The 15,505-nt window shown below is 39.6% G+C and overlaps 3 protein-coding genes across 3 annotated transcripts; 2 read left to right on the forward strand and 1 right to left on the reverse strand.

Moving 5' to 3' along the window:
* Nucleotides 1-3,001, forward strand: LOC126559150 (cdc42 homolog). The gene is made up of 4 exons (XM_050215265.1): nucleotides 1-198; nucleotides 289-398; nucleotides 488-685; nucleotides 2,889-3,001. Exons 1-4 carry the CDS (start codon nucleotides 21-23, stop codon nucleotides 2,976-2,978), a joined length of 576 nt encoding a protein of 191 aa, XP_050071222.1. The 5' UTR covers nucleotides 1-20; the 3' UTR covers nucleotides 2,979-3,001.
* A 2,959-nt stretch (nucleotides 3,002-5,960) lies between these two features.
* Nucleotides 5,961-6,196, reverse strand: LOC126559565 (uncharacterized). The gene has a single exon (XM_050215736.1). It carries the CDS (start codon nucleotides 6,186-6,188, stop codon nucleotides 5,964-5,966), a length of 225 nt encoding a protein of 74 aa, XP_050071693.1. The 5' UTR covers nucleotides 6,189-6,196; the 3' UTR covers nucleotides 5,961-5,963.
* Nucleotides 6,197-6,981: 785 nt separating this feature from the next.
* Nucleotides 6,982-14,575, forward strand: LOC126559465 (tyrosine-protein phosphatase corkscrew-like). The gene is made up of 3 exons (XM_050215628.1): nucleotides 6,982-7,183; nucleotides 14,192-14,379; nucleotides 14,442-14,575. Exons 1-3 carry the CDS (start codon nucleotides 7,161-7,163, stop codon nucleotides 14,573-14,575), a joined length of 345 nt encoding a protein of 114 aa, XP_050071585.1. The 5' UTR covers nucleotides 6,982-7,160.
* Nucleotides 14,576-15,505: the final 930 nt, after the last annotated feature.

Below are 15,505 nucleotides of genomic sequence, written 5' to 3' on the forward strand. Positions count from 1 at the left end.
GCAACAGCAACAGCAGCAGAATGCAAACCATAAAATGCGTGGTCGTCGGTGACGGTGCGGTCGGTAAAACCTGCCTGCTCATTTCCTATACGACCAACAAATTTCCTTCCGAGTACGTACCGACCGTGTTTGACAATTACGCCGTAACGGTCATGATCGGTGGCGAACCCTACACGCTCGGTTTGTTTGATACAGCTGGTAAGTGAAGTCCTCCCCCGGCCATTCCGTTTCTTCTGTACGGTGGGATAATCTAACACCTTTTTTTCTTTTCCCTTCTTAATTCCACAGGCCAGGAAGATTACGATCGGCTACGACCATTGTCGTACCCTCAAACAGATGTATTTTTAGTATGTTTCTCCGTCGTTAGTCCCAGTTCATTTGAGAATGTAAAAGAAAAGGTAAAAGGACGGCAGCTGCCGCTATTAATCCATTTTCCAATGACTCTAAAAACTGATTTTTACTAATTCAATATGTTTTTTTATTTTAGTGGGTGCCGGAAATAACGCACCATTGTCAGAAAACGCCGTTCCTGTTGGTGGGCACGCAGATTGATTTGCGTGACGAGAACAGTACGCTGGAGAAGTTGGCTAAAAACAAACAGAAACCCATCACCCTAGAGCAGGGTGAAAAGCTGGCGAAGGAACTGAAGGCAGTAAAGTATGTCGAGTGTTCTGCGCTGACCCAGGTACGTTTTGCGCGTTTTGTGATTTAAAGGAGTTTTTTTAAAGTGTTTTCTCAATGGACGTCAATACTTTGTTCTGCAAATTATGCGTGTTTTGTTTTATTTCAGTAAAATTCAGAGCAATTTCTTCAGAAATTAATAGTTTTGTAAAAGTTGATGGTGTCAAGAGTGCATATTTTCTAATATACTCAGGAAACATCTAGGTACTTATCAAAAAGATAAGAATTTTTCAACACACAACTATTGGAGGAAAAACTCTAAATAAATTGTTCATATTGTTAGACTAGTTTGTTTTCTTTGAAAAGGGCTGCTTAGTCTACAGTATTGTGATTTTATTATATTAAATTGCACCTTGTCGCATTTAATGTTACTAAATGACTATTTGAGGTAAACTTGTTGATCAGAATTCCTCGAAGAATACCACTACTAATGAATCATTGCTTCATGGTAATTGCTAAAGGTTTTAGAAGAAAAATGGGTATAATTTCGAATCTCATTAGCATTCATGTTTATTTTTCCAAGTGTATTTGGAAATCCTTCAAGGATTCCCAAATATTTGGCTAAAGAGTAATATAGGCCCTCAAGCTGCACGCATGAAACTCACATGCAAGCTCCACAGCCGTTTGTGAACATAGCTTAGTAGGACATATTGAAAATTTTATAACTATTGGTTTATAAAATCCAAAAAAAATATTTTAACTAGTTTTAATAAAATATTAGTAATTCAATCAACTTTCTATTCAAATTATGTTTAAATATTATCATAATGATCACAATCTACCGTGATTTTTCACGTAAGCTTGACTGCAACTGCATGACGATTGAAAAATATTTGGCTAAAGAGTAATAAAGGCCCTCAAGTTGTACGGGATTCATCTCATGCAAGCTTGTGTGAAAAATCACGGTAGATTGAGGCCATTATGCGTAGGACATAAAAAAACATTATTTAAATAAACCATTATTGAAATGAGGAAAGTTGTTTGAAATTATTGTTTAGTGTCGTAAAAGCTAGCTTATGTATAAGACTAATTTATAAAAACATTTCACTAACTTATTTCATCATTTAAACGAGACAGTTCATACTGTGATTGAAATAATTCTATAGTAAGTCATATTTTTTGAAAATTTAAATGACTATATACGGAATAAATAATATTTAAACATGATTTGAGTAGAAAGTTGATTGAATTACTAAAATTTTATTAAAACTAGTTAAAATAGATTTTTTTATTTTATAAACTAATAGTTTTAATATTTTGAATATTTCCTACTCAGCTATTTTCACAAACGACTGTGGAGCTTGCATGTGAGTTTGCTGCGTGCAACTTAAGGGCCTATATTACTCTTTGGTCGAAAGTTAATTTTCTTTCTAAAACTATATTTTATAACTAGTTCAAGTAAGATTTTTTGGATTTTATAAACCAATAGTTTTAATATTTTTAATATGTCCTACTCACCTATGTTCACAAACGACTGTGGAGCTTGCATGTGAGTGCTTTGCGTGCAATTTGTGGGCCTGTATTACTCTTTTGTCGAATTTTTCTAATGTATAGTAGAATATTACAAGCTTCTTGGCTAATCATATAGCGAAATCTTACATTAAGCTAGGTGAAAATGTTGTTGGGAATTTTGTGCTGATCGTATTGTATCTTCATCACCGTATCGGAACGACTTATAAACGAGTGACCATATGAACCATATAAATGAGTTTAACGCAAAAATTAGTAGCAAAAGTTGTTCTAACCACTGCTTCTTTTAACGATAACTCATTACAATATTCCACCGTTGCGATTGAAATGTTCCCTCAGTGAATACAGAATTCCGTTATATGATTGCAACGTTCCGCAACGGGCTTACATCATTAAAATATTCATTTGAAACTTTCCCCTAAAATATTGCATAATTCTACTACATGGATCGAAACCCTGTACTGCTTCAACACAAGGTGTTGATTGCGTTTTAGTAGTAGCAACGTTTTTTGCTTTCCTTTTAGCTTGACATCTTTCTAAGGAAATATAAGTCGGCCAAAGTTTTAATGCAACAATGCAGCTTACAACAATTTATAGCTTAGATAAATTGCTTCTAAACAATCAAAAATATGAAAACAAGGTTTTATAAACCAGTTACAAAATAACTCATTTAACATCTTCAAAAAAATGTACTAAAGAAATGTTTGTATTTTCTTTTATCCTTTTTTCCATTACAGAAAGGGCTTAAGAACGTTTTCGATGAGGCAATTCTAGCTGCGCTGGAACCACCAGAGCCAACGAAAAAGAGGAAGTGCCGATTTTTGTAAAAACAAAACAAAAAAACAAACAATCCCCCACACAAACAAACAAACACGTCTACACTACACAACAATCCCCATTGACGTGGAAACATTATGTAGCACTTTTGAGGTGTTACGGAAAAGGATGATTTGCGTCGCTCGCACACATCGATCGTGTTATGATCATCATCATAAAATCATTGTAACGTTTTTTTCGTATACATATTTTAGTTTTTCCCTCTCTCTCTCTCCTCCTCTCTCTTCACTATAACGATTTTCGACACAAATTTGCATGGTTGTCCTTCGTTGTTGCCGTTTCGTGTAAAGTTTTTTTTTTAATTTTTATTCAGACGCAGAAAATGTGGCTCACTATTTCCCGTTTCCTCTATTCGCTGGCTTTCCCTGTTCAACCCTTCAGGTTGTTTGTTTGTTACACAAGTATGATATATACGGGCGATAACTATTCCGTGTTTCCTTCCACTATTGGCACGGTTTATTAGTAGTAGGATCGTAAAGTCCGCAACAAATCCCAACAAACAAACAAGAGTACGCACGCAAGCAACAAGTTGTGCGTGTGCTAAGCGTAGAAGAGTGCACAGTGAAAAAAATGTATAACAAAACGCGGTTAAAAAGAAACACAACCTCAGAATTTTGTGCAGATACGATACGATGATGATCATATAACCAATTAGAGAAAGCACTCTCTCTGTCTCTGCTGTTGTGTGTCTCTTTTTAAGATGCAGCACAGCACCAACTAATTGGGTGCAAGAAGCGTACGGAGCAAATAAAACTGTTCTTCATTTCTTGTTTTTTTTTTCAACATACTGAAATTGTGGAACTAAAGCACGACGGTTAGGTTTGTGTGGCGGTACGGCGGTCGTGGACAAGCTTTAGCTACAAGTTTGAGATTGAGATACAAAAAAAAAACAAAAAAAGGCCAACAACATATATATTACCTATACGATAGGGAAGTGAAAGACAAAGAGAGAGAGGGAGAGAGAGAGAAAAAAGGAAGAAAAACAAAAAATATTTCTATGTATAGAAAAAAGCGCAGATTCGCGATAAAACGCATAAATCCTAAGTTTACAACATCTACACACTCGGAACACAAATACGGAAGGTGCAAAAAGAAGTAGAAAAAGCGAAACTAACACAAAAAGAACTAACTAAACAAGAGCAAGAGCAACAACAAATATCAATATAGAAAGATAGCAGCATCAAGAAAAAAAACCATCAACACCACACTACCCGAGTACTCTACATACACCCGTTGAGTTTCAATATGGGGTTGGTAGTGTGTTTTGTGTGTTCGGTCTTATTGTGTTATAGAAGACTGGACTCTTTAGTGTTTTTTTTTGTCGCTTGTCATTTTGTGGAGACAAATACCAGAAGGAGGAAGGGAGTGGCGCAATATATAACGATTTCCTAAATCTTATACAGCTTTTTGACAAAAACAGAAAATCGACCAAGACAGCACTTGGTAGTTGGAGTAGTTATTGGAAGTATACACAAGTGTGGGACTCCTTTTTGTAGTGATGTCAGCTAGTGTGTGTGTGTAGACACACATATGTTGATAATTCTGTAAACACTGGCCTTTTTGCTTTCCCACATAGTTAACCGGTGTTTGATGCTGATGTGACACACTGCATGCGCCTCAAGTGGGTTGTATTTTTCGCTACACAATCCCGGTTTTTTGTATTCAAAGAAACTGATCCTAACCCTTCGTCGTTAGCAAAGTATGTGTGTGTGTGTGTGTGAAGAGGAAAGGAACTTTGGTTTTGTATGAAATGTTTGAGAATTGAAAATTGTAATTATCGGAGATGTCCTTTTTAGTCTCTTTTCAACATATTACAATTTGTTTATTATATTTTTTGTTTAAATTTACCATTATTATACCACGTTCGCGTAAACAACATATTTAATGCCTTAAAAGACTAGTATTTGAAGCTAATGTTGCAGGCTACACACACATCGGACAGCCCAGAAATGACTCTATTTCGCTGTTCCGGATATTAGTGTTTCTGTTTTTAGTGGTGGTAGACCACACCTACCAGTTCACCCCGCGGTCAATAATGTGGGACAGAAGTTAAAACGTTTGAAAGGCCAAAACCTTGTGCACGGAAAAAGGGCGAAAAGAAATGCCGTTTCTTTTTTTTTTACTACGGAGAACCTACAGGCTAATATAAAGGAAACAAAAGAGTTTGTATTATCGAGGAAATAAAATTGTAACAAACCTATTATATACTGTACAACGTCAAATGAGCGATAAAAGAGGAGAAGGCGCCAACATGTCGGTGTTTGCAATCCCCATTCTGGCTTTTTGAACAACAGTAGCTCAAGTTACTAATTGTCCGCGCTCTGGCTGCTTTACGATAGTGTCGTGCACATCCAACCGGAGTGGTGCATCGTTTTTTTTGGAGGAAAATTTTTGACTTTCGTTCCTTTTACAAAGCGTAGTATTTGGTGGGTGGTTATGGTATTAACTGTTGCATACTGTATCTATTTGACTGTGCAAACACTATGATTTCACAAGCGCGCGTCTACCAATTATTACACATGCTGCTGCTGCTGCTGCTTCTGGTACTGAGGCAGTGGGCTTATTATCCTGTCTATTCTTCTTTTCTCTTATTTAAAAACGAAACAAAAAAAACATACTTACGTTGATAACAAAGCATGTTTTCGAGAAAGGAGGGAATAATTATATTTAACGGAAAAATAAATATTAAAATAAAGAAGAAAAAAACACATTTTTATACAGCTAAGAGAACGGTGTTTGTTTATGTATTTTGTTTATGTGTTTTGTTGAAATAGGAGTTTGTGGAAATCCTCTAAGAAACCACATGGGAAGTTTTTAACGAAACTAGCACCTTTTTTCAAACAAAACAACAGATTTCAAAAGTCATAACCCGTAAACTAGCATGATTAATTACATAATTTATTGAACAGAAACAAATGCTCTATGTCTATACAACATCTACAGCAAGCGTCGTAGTGAAGCGACTCGTAATAGAACTACGAGGTAAGTGTCGGTGCAGTATCCAAGGATGGGGCCTGTTTGGCCGCGCCAGCCTCCAACATTTTCAGCTCTTCCGCTTGCCGTGCGGGTTTTATTACGGTGAAATACCGGTAAACACGGAGCCCAAGCATGTAGGAGCCGTACAATGTTAGGCCCATGCAGGTGTACACGACACCCCGATGCAATCTGTCCAACAGAACATTTCTCGACTGTCTCTTCATTATGTTTCGCGTTTAGCCTACAATGGTAAAGAGTATAATTTTACATTTAATGGTGAAATTTGTCTTATCTACTACGCTATTCCTACCTGCTGTAGGGCAATGTTTTGTTATTTATGTTTTTGCGAAGTCAATAAGAAGTTGACAGCTGTTGATTTTCGACTTCGAAACAGGGTATATCAAAGCGAGGTGGGTTTACAAGATGAAGAACACGAAGCTCGAAAAGGAATATTTTTAGAATATATTGTCTACAAAAATAAAGAAAGCCTCGTTAATTGCACATCAAACTGCTAAAATGCAATACTACAAGATATAAGTTTAGATTTGCGAGCGAACGGCTTCTTTCCAAAATCTCACCGAGCACGCCTTTTCCGTACACAGCTTGACCGTAAAACGTTGCCTACGGACGTCGTCGGAGCTGCCAACTCTTCTTGTTCGCTATTATTCCGTCGGGGTGCTAGCTGTCAATGTGAAACCTTTTTACGAGACCTGCTGCTCAACAAAATATCAAATATAGTGAGAAAGATCGCGAAACAAACCCTCTTTTTCCCGTGTGGGTGCGTGCGTGCGTCCGTCCGAAACCTTTTTTTCCGGGATCGCTGAATGCTGGTTGCGGGTTTAGCACAGCCAGTCGCGGAAGGGAAAACGGCATTCAGCATTCTTGCTAGAAGGCGTGCTAGTGTCGCGAAATCGTAGTGCATTGTGCTTTCCTGGTGTGATTCGCGTGGCTGTGTGTGCAAGTGTACGTGTGGGGGGGTGGGAAGTATTGAAGAAAGGGGTGCACCAACCAGGGTGTGTGTGTGTGTTTGTGGGAAGGTCGGAGTGCAGTGTGTGGTGTGGCCAATAGTTTCCCGTGGGGTGGTAGTGTTGTAATCGCGAGTTCTATGTGCTGGTGCGTGATTCCGTCGGTTTGCATAGCTTTCTGCGCTAAACCCAATTGTAAATAAGAGTGTACCATCATCATCATCAACATCGATGGCGGCATTATCTTCGCGAAGGTACGATACCCCGAAAGTCACTGCGATTTTTTTTATCATTAATTAAACTAATCCACCCCGGTTGTCCGTTGGAGTGGGAGCGGTTTTTTTTTGGTGGAGCGGCATAAAAAAATCCAACCAAAAAGCCAAGTTTAAAACAAAACCAGCAAAAAGCTATGTGCGTCCCCTTATCATCAAGTTCGACGGGTCATAATGAGCGTGTTCTTGATAATGTTGAACCCTCTCGAACTTCTTCAGGGTGGGTGCAAGTGCGCGCAGTGGGTGGGTGTGTATGTGTGCCTGGCCTGGCTGGCTAGCTGTGTGTGCATCTGATTCGGACCCTCTATGTGAAACGGATTCCTTTCTGATGAATTTGTGTTTGTGGTCCGAAAAAAAATGTTTGCAAAACGCTACTACAACGCTGTTGCTGCTGGCGGCTAGGTTTATGTCGTTCACCTTCACTGCCTGGTGTGTTGTTGCGCCCTGCTGCATTTTTTTCTTCTTGTCTTAACACCCTGTCACATCACTTTATCCTCGGTGCAGCAGCCCTTGCAGTAAGGACGAAACCGTTCTTACTACACCCTGAAATAAACAGCTGAGAGGGAGAGCTAGAGCGAGAAGGAAGGCGAAACAGTTTTGGGGCGTGCAAGAGCGAGACAGCGCGAACGGGAAGAGAAAGCGATGAGAGAGTGTAATTTCTGTATGCGTTTTTGGGGGTCATCGTTTTTCATCCGATCTGATGATGTTTACAAGAGGTTCATGTAATGGCTTTAAATGCCTTTTCCGCGAGCCATACGAAATAGAAAATCGTAAATCCATTTGCGATTATGTGTGCATTACACACGTCACTTCTTCCTGTGTGACGCGTGTTTCGGCATTTTTTTAATTTCGAGCAGAGCATGCTGGACAAAGGAAAATCGTCGTCCTTGAGCGTAACTACGGAGTTTTTTTTTTTCTTTGGGGAGTGTTTGTCAAACCCTGAAGAAAAGTAACAAAAAGCAAGAAGAATCGCAGAACGCAAGTGAGGAAGAGAGGGAGCGTGAAAGATAAATTAACGGACGCCTTTCCACGGCAACACGGCAATTGGTACGCGCATTGCTTACAAAGTAAACCGGAGTGTTTTAATAAACCCTTCTTCATCATCCCCGTTGCCACAGGGTTGGAAATTGGTTAGCAAAATTAGATGGGGCTAGTCGTCGTCGCCGTCGTCGTCGTCAACAGTAATAGCACCAGAGCAGCAGCAAGCGGGATAACCGTTCACACAGGGGTCAATTGAATGAAAACGGGTCACAAAGTGCATTAAATGGTCAGTTTCACGTTACTAGCCAGCTGTTTCCAGCGTCATCGCAGGGGAACCACCCCCGCAACTATTCTCCACCTCCCTTTCCATTGCGGGGGGAGTGGCAAACACCGCCTGTTGTTGGCCAATGCTATTGTGTGTATGTGTGTGCCTGTGGGTCTACTTTTGGATGGTTAACCCTTGGATGAGCAGTATCACAAGGCAGATGCGCATCAAGAACCGATGTAACAACCATCGTAGTCGTTTGGGTAGAACCAGTAGTGGATAGTTTTATTAGGTTCGCAACAAAGTAACGACTATATTTCACTCTTCTGATCGATAGGGATGAGAAAAATATAAGCATGTTTATGATATGGAAAAAAAACTAACTCTAAATAGATATCATATCCGCGATATTTCGTCGCGCGATACTGTGCCCTAGCGATCCATCCAACTGCAGCTGGAGCAGCTATAGCACAATTGACGTTCTATGAGTTTCATATCTGAGAAAAGAAGTTGCAGCTCGCAATAACCTTCCTGATGATCGATTGTAACCACCTTGAGTTTTGCGACAATTGCTCACTTCCGGAAAAAGATGAAGACGTTTGCTAATTTGCAAAGAATCCTTCATCTGGTCCCGAAACTGTCAATCAAAACATAGCCTTAATGTCTGGTAGATTTGTCCTTGTAAAACTTGCATCCAAGGGCCAGAGCTTTCATTGAAACGAGAAATAACGTACTATAGAAAGTAATGCACTTTGGAGCGAATGTACAGCGGTGCCGGTCGTTGTTAAGCCAAGTCAAAAAGAAGAATGACACGAGATGAAAAAAAAGGATCAAAGTGGCTCACAGCTGACGGATAGAATTTTGTGGATTTAATCAGTCTTTTACCAAAAGGAAAGTAATCGATCGGAAAGGCTAAAAAATCCTGAAAACAAACAATTTTTTTTAAACACTACCTTTGTTTGCCTGGGTTTCGGAAAATATTAGATGAATGCTTCTTATTTTCGATGCGATCAAAAGTCAAAACTTCCTTTTAAATTACGCTTTTGTTTTGGTTGGGTAAAGTCCAATGAAACTCCTTTCGTAAAAAAAAATAAATCGTAAAGTCCGCTGGGTAAGAGGTGGGACTCATTGTCATACGCTAAATGGGGAATCTATATCCCATCCATTGAAAACGATTTGAGCGAATTTTTTTTACGCTAAATATGATGACACTTTAAAATAGAGATTTATATCTAAACCGCTATCTATTTTATTTGAACTTATGTTCCTGCAGAATATCTCAACATCGGTCCATATGTACACGGTCTGGCTGACCTGAGATTATTAAATATCAGAATATATTAAATTTTTATTATTCGAAAATTTCCTAAAAAAAAGAGATTAATTTCCGATATTGGGAATTTATCAGAAATCATATTAAAAACAACAAAAATTGCGCAATTTTTCTGTGCATAAAATTGCAGATTTTTTATTCTTGAAAAAAAGGGCCATTACTTATTCGCGCATCTAATATAAAAGCTGCTAAAATTGCAGATTTATTTTTTTTAAAAGCTGCTAAAGTTGTCAAATTCAAATTAAACTTTCTTAATCTTTCTTCGTCTTTGAGATCACTTCTTAAGTCTCGATTTTATTTACTAGACCTAGGCAGACATCGTGACACTGGAAATAGCACGTTGTATTCCGTGTAAAATGACCCCTTTTTAAGTAAACCCAGCTCCGTGAGAGAAAATTGCTTCCGGCAGATCAGGTGGATGTTTTCTCCCGCACAAAGGTACAATGTTTGCTGGTAAGGTGTATAATTTTCCCATATATTGTTTTTCAATCCACACGAGAACCTTCAAGAAGAATGAAAAAAAGACTGGTCAGTTGGGCAACAAAGGCCGGCTAAACATTCCATCTTCCCGGCGAACCTAAACGGCGCTCGACAAACGGTCAACTAACAACAATTATTATTAAGAAATACAAAATAATACACATATTACCACGGTTGCTGCGTGTGTTGGATCGCGAACAGAAGCATTCGAGTTTGGCAGTTGTAAAGAAAATTCAAAACTTCCACCCCCGTTGTCTGTCGATCCGGGGGTACCGGTGTGTCGTACGGTTATTCTGCCGAGTACGGGTCACCAAGCGCACGGGAATGAGGGTGGAATAAAATTAAATGACTTAATCGCGCTTAATGCGTGCGTAATGCTCATAAATAGTGTGGTCTTTTAATGGGTGATGCTTTTGTTTCTTTCCTTCTTCCATCGGAAGAACGAAGAAAAGCGGAACGGCTAGGCGTGCTTCAATGCTGGGATGGGAAGTGATGATGCAGTCCGTTAATTAAACCAAGAGCCAGGCTGGTAGAGGAGTTCTGCTACCATGGTACGATCCTAACTTCGGACAACAACGTAAGCAGCGAAATCCGAAGGCGCATTGTTCAGGGGAATCGTGCCTACTACGGACTCCATAAACTCAGGCGATCCAGAAGACTCCAACAACACACGAAATGTACGATTTACCGCACCTTGATACGTCCGGTAGTCCTCTACGTGTACGAGACTTGTACTATGCTGACGGAGAACGCCAATGCACTCGCCATTTTCGAACGGCGGGTGCTAAGGACTATCTTTGGCAGTGTGTGCGAGCAACGGTTTGACGGTAATCAAATTCGGAACGATACTTTTTCTGGGGCACGTGATGAGGATGCCGGACTCATGCCCTACCAGGAAGATGATCGTTAGCGACCCGTTCGGCACGAGTCGTAGAGGAACACAGCGAGCTCGTTGGCTGGACCAAATGGAGTCAAACCTGTCGGAGATCGGATGCAGCCATGGATGGAAGACTGCAGCACTGGACCTAGTTTCCTGAGATCTGATTGGCCCATGTCCTGGCTATGTCTATGCAACGTGCTTATCCCTGAGCAGGCCAAGAAGAAGAAGAAGAAAGTAAATTTGCACTAGAATGTTTTCTAGAATTGAATTGAAGAAACCTTTCGCATAATTGAACGATTACTATGCTATAGAAAAAGAAATCATCAAAGGAAGTATTGAACATTGGCATTCGATGATACCAACTAACCAGGGGCGGAACAAAAGCTTTTGGGAACCCGACAGAGTCGAATCTCCTGACAAGAAGCTGTTTGATCCTATAAATATTGAAAAATTCAGCATATAAAAAGGGCCTCTTGGAAAGTGGAAAGGATCTGCGCTGACGATGGCAGAGACGTCATGGGTTTCACGGAAATATTCTTAGTAAATGAAGTGTCACAAACGTTATCCCAAATTTTATCTGCATCTTTACGGATAATTAAACAATTCAAGGGGGGGGGGGGGGCGGCCCGGTGGATTAGGCGACTGCGGCGCCAGTCTTCAAACGGCAGGACCGGGGTTCAAATCGCATCCGGACCGTCCCCCCGTAGTGAGGACTGACTAACCAACTACGTGGTATCGGCAGTCTAGAAAGCCATTTCGATGGCCGGCATGACCTTAAAGATTGTTAAGCCAAGAAGAAGAAGAAGAAACATTTCAAGGCTTCTGGTTGGATGCAACAAGTAATAAGTAATAAGTAATGCTCCATCAGGATCGTCTTATGTCGACTCTCAAACAAGGGACAGATATTTGCCTGGTAATGCGCAGAGAAGATCTGGATAAAGCTGCAAGGAATACGTCAAAAATGTTTTATTTGGACACCGAATCCTTGCTCTTAAAAGATCTTTTCTCACTATGTTTTGTATTCGACAAGGACACCCTATTCGTATCGTCCAAATCATTATAGACAGAAAAAAGCGACTCGTCTTGTGAAATTATTCCATAGAACCATACCATATGGCTACACTAAATTACACAACAATGATGCACCACATTTACAGTGAAGTCATCGTCTCTTTATACGGTGCTCTCTCGCGCAAGAATGTGCAGTGAGTGTGCCATTGCATTGCGGCCATATGATAGTACTGCAGCCCTAAGCTTGACGCACATTTTATTTGCCCGGCGACAGTACGTCTGTAAAGCTCACACTACCTCTACCACGTTAGCGCATGGACGGGGAGGGCAAATGGTTGGTGTCGTTGCCGTGTGCTATATCAGACACACACACACACATACTTGCATAGCACGGGGGCCACATCATATGTAAGCCAAGAAGGAAGACAGTACTGCAAAGGTATTTAATTATGTCATCACAAGAGCTGCGACAAGTGTACTGCAAACAAAACGAAACACTCATACAGACACGCACTTATGAAGGTGAGTGTAAAAGAAAGGGCTCGATCGCCTGGGCTGTAAAGTGGCCATTGACGAAGCGACCGCCAGTCAGACGGATAGATAGGGCATGTTAGCAATAATTGCAATAATGTGAAGTTTGCAAGCTTCGAAACAAGTTAATGCGTCGTCATCCGAGAGTCAGTGAGTCATTACACTGTTTCACTTTCATTGCTGAATGTGTGGACATGCTTGACATTTTCGAGACCTGTAAGATCAGCTGGCGGTGGTTCTTGAAGCGTAGTGCTAAAAGGGAAGAGCTGCTCTAAAATAAATGCAGTGCGGTGGCAACCTGTGGCTGCTCTGACGAGGGCGAGGATGCACATGACTCATCGGATTAGATAAAACCGACCCACCAGATCCGCTGCTTTAGCGATCCGACGATTGAACTCTGTCTCTGAATTCGGGCGATGTTTGGCTGACAGTCAAAAAAAAGAAAAAAAGGTGCATTCAATTGCATGTAGTTGCAGATGGATTGATCAGATGCGGATTGCACAAGAACACTCTCGTTATACGGAGCAATTATGCGACGGAAGGCGGAATGCGACGGAAAGGCGGAATCGGTTCAAATTGTTGGCACGTGGCCTGATTCACCTGATGGGATGACGATGACAGATGTCTTTCGTTTTTGTATGCATTGAGTACTGGTTGTAGCGAAATTCTTGGGTACAAAAGGACTCGTTACGAAGGAATTTATTTCTGCTATCGCTGTAATACGTTGTAATTCATGCAACGACTAACAATTTGGACACGAGACTCAGTATGTTACACATGGTGTAGTAAAGTAGTCTGGTCACTTTTGACGAAAAGAAGTTTGACTGTTTAAGGATCCTCAATCAGTGGCAAGATACTCTGAATAAATTTTTCAAAAACATGAATAAAATCATCGCAAAACTATTTATATTAAAGCAAAATGAATAACAAAAATTTACTAAGAAGTTGAACAGAGGTACATTCTAAGTATAGGTATCCTTTTTCAATATATTAAAAACCATTTCTTAATATGTGTTTAGTTACGCAGAAACTTTTTGCTTGTAATTTCATCTTTCAAAAATCTTTTAGCGAGGATTTGAATGTGATTCGGTAAAAATTCTTTAAAAAAAAGACCCAGTTGTTTAAATAAATTGTAAAAATATCAAATTATCTGGTAAACCACAAAAAACTGCGAGACGGAGGACTTAACAATCTAGAAAACCGTTAAACAATCACAAGATGTTGTCGAAAATATACAGGCTTTCGTTAGAAACCTCCGGGAAATAAAAAATATTCGAGCTATCTTCAGAAACGTAGAATGGAAAGCTTTATAAGCTAATCCTCGCCCTGTACCCTTTATCTATTTTGATGAGTTAATTCGCAATATTGATAAGGCCAAAGGCACTCATGTCTAAATCTTGCTGAAGTTCAAAGTCGTTGTTTTGTTACATTTTTTTTCCTGCTGCCTTATTTCCTCTTTGTAATTACATTTATCTAACCGTCTTGCTTTGTTTGCAATCTAATTTCCAGATGGTTTCATCGATCCGTATCCGGTGTGGAGGCAGAAACAATGCTTTTGGAGCGTGGCTTCGATGGTTCGTTTCTCGCACGACATTCCTCCTCCAGCCCGGGTGCATTCACACTGTCCGTTCGGCGGGGCCAAGAGGTGACCCACATTAAGATCCAGAACAATGGTGATTTTTTCGATCTCTACGGTGGTAAGTAAAGCAGCGACATATGTATAGCATCGCGAGTAAAATGCTCTTTTTTTACATTTTAGGTGAAAAGTTTGCCACCCTATCCGAGCTTGTGCAGTATTACATGGAAAATGGTGATCAGTTGAAGGAGAAAAATGGTCAAATCATTGAACTGAAACAACCATTGATCTGTGCCGAACCGACTACCGAACGGTAAGAAAATTTTATAAAGTTCAGATGAAAAATTAGGCATAGACCAGAGTGCGAATTTACCGGGTTTATAACGATGCGGAGCGATCCGGTGGTAGAAACGACAAACGACAGTGGGTCAAATCCCATCTGAACCCTCGTAGTGATGAAGACCGGCTATCGGATCACGTGATATCAGCTAGTCGTTAGATGGACTTCATGACCTAACAGATTGTCAGGCTAAGACGAAGAATTTTTAAATTAAATTTTCACACCATTTATTGTTTAAGAAGAGCAATGTATATAGTATGTAGTCTAATAAACGTTCTAACTAAAAACCTTATAATATTATGATATCGTTAGAATGTGCAAAACTGCCCATCCAGTGATGGATGAAAGTAATGGTTTCAATAAGCCATTAGATGGCCGGCATGACATAGAAAAAGGAAACTTGTTATTCAGCTGACCAGCACTAGTAAAAATTGAAGGAACAAATTAAAGCAATATTTTACTATAAGTTTTTTTTATTGTATTTTTGTTAAGTAGGAAATGTGCTGAAATGATAAATTATAACTATGGCTATGAAATTCGATTTCGTCGATACATTATTGGGTATTTAGAACACATTCTGAGGGAACATTTAGAATTTATTCGTGGCTACGTGTATTTTAAAATACATTGAGTATGAAAGCTATCTTTTTATGAGTATTTTGATTCTTTTTGATGATGATGATGATGATGATGATGATCATGATACAGTAGATAGGGGCTTACTCCAGATAGACTAGATTCCTGAAGGATTAAAAATGATTTGTTTCAGGCTAAAATGAAGATGATCCCATCTCATTCCCCTGCATACGATCGAGTGGGTCTAATTTATTTTAAAGATACTTTAAGGAGTTCAATTTTCAACAAATAAGACTATTCATATTCAATCGAAGGAATGCCTCAGGGTATC

The sequence above is a fragment of the Anopheles maculipalpis genome, chromosome 2RL, assembly GCF_943734695.1.
Source record: "Anopheles maculipalpis chromosome 2RL, idAnoMacuDA_375_x, whole genome shotgun sequence".
Classification (NCBI taxonomy): domain Eukaryota; kingdom Metazoa; phylum Arthropoda; class Insecta; order Diptera; family Culicidae; genus Anopheles; species Anopheles maculipalpis.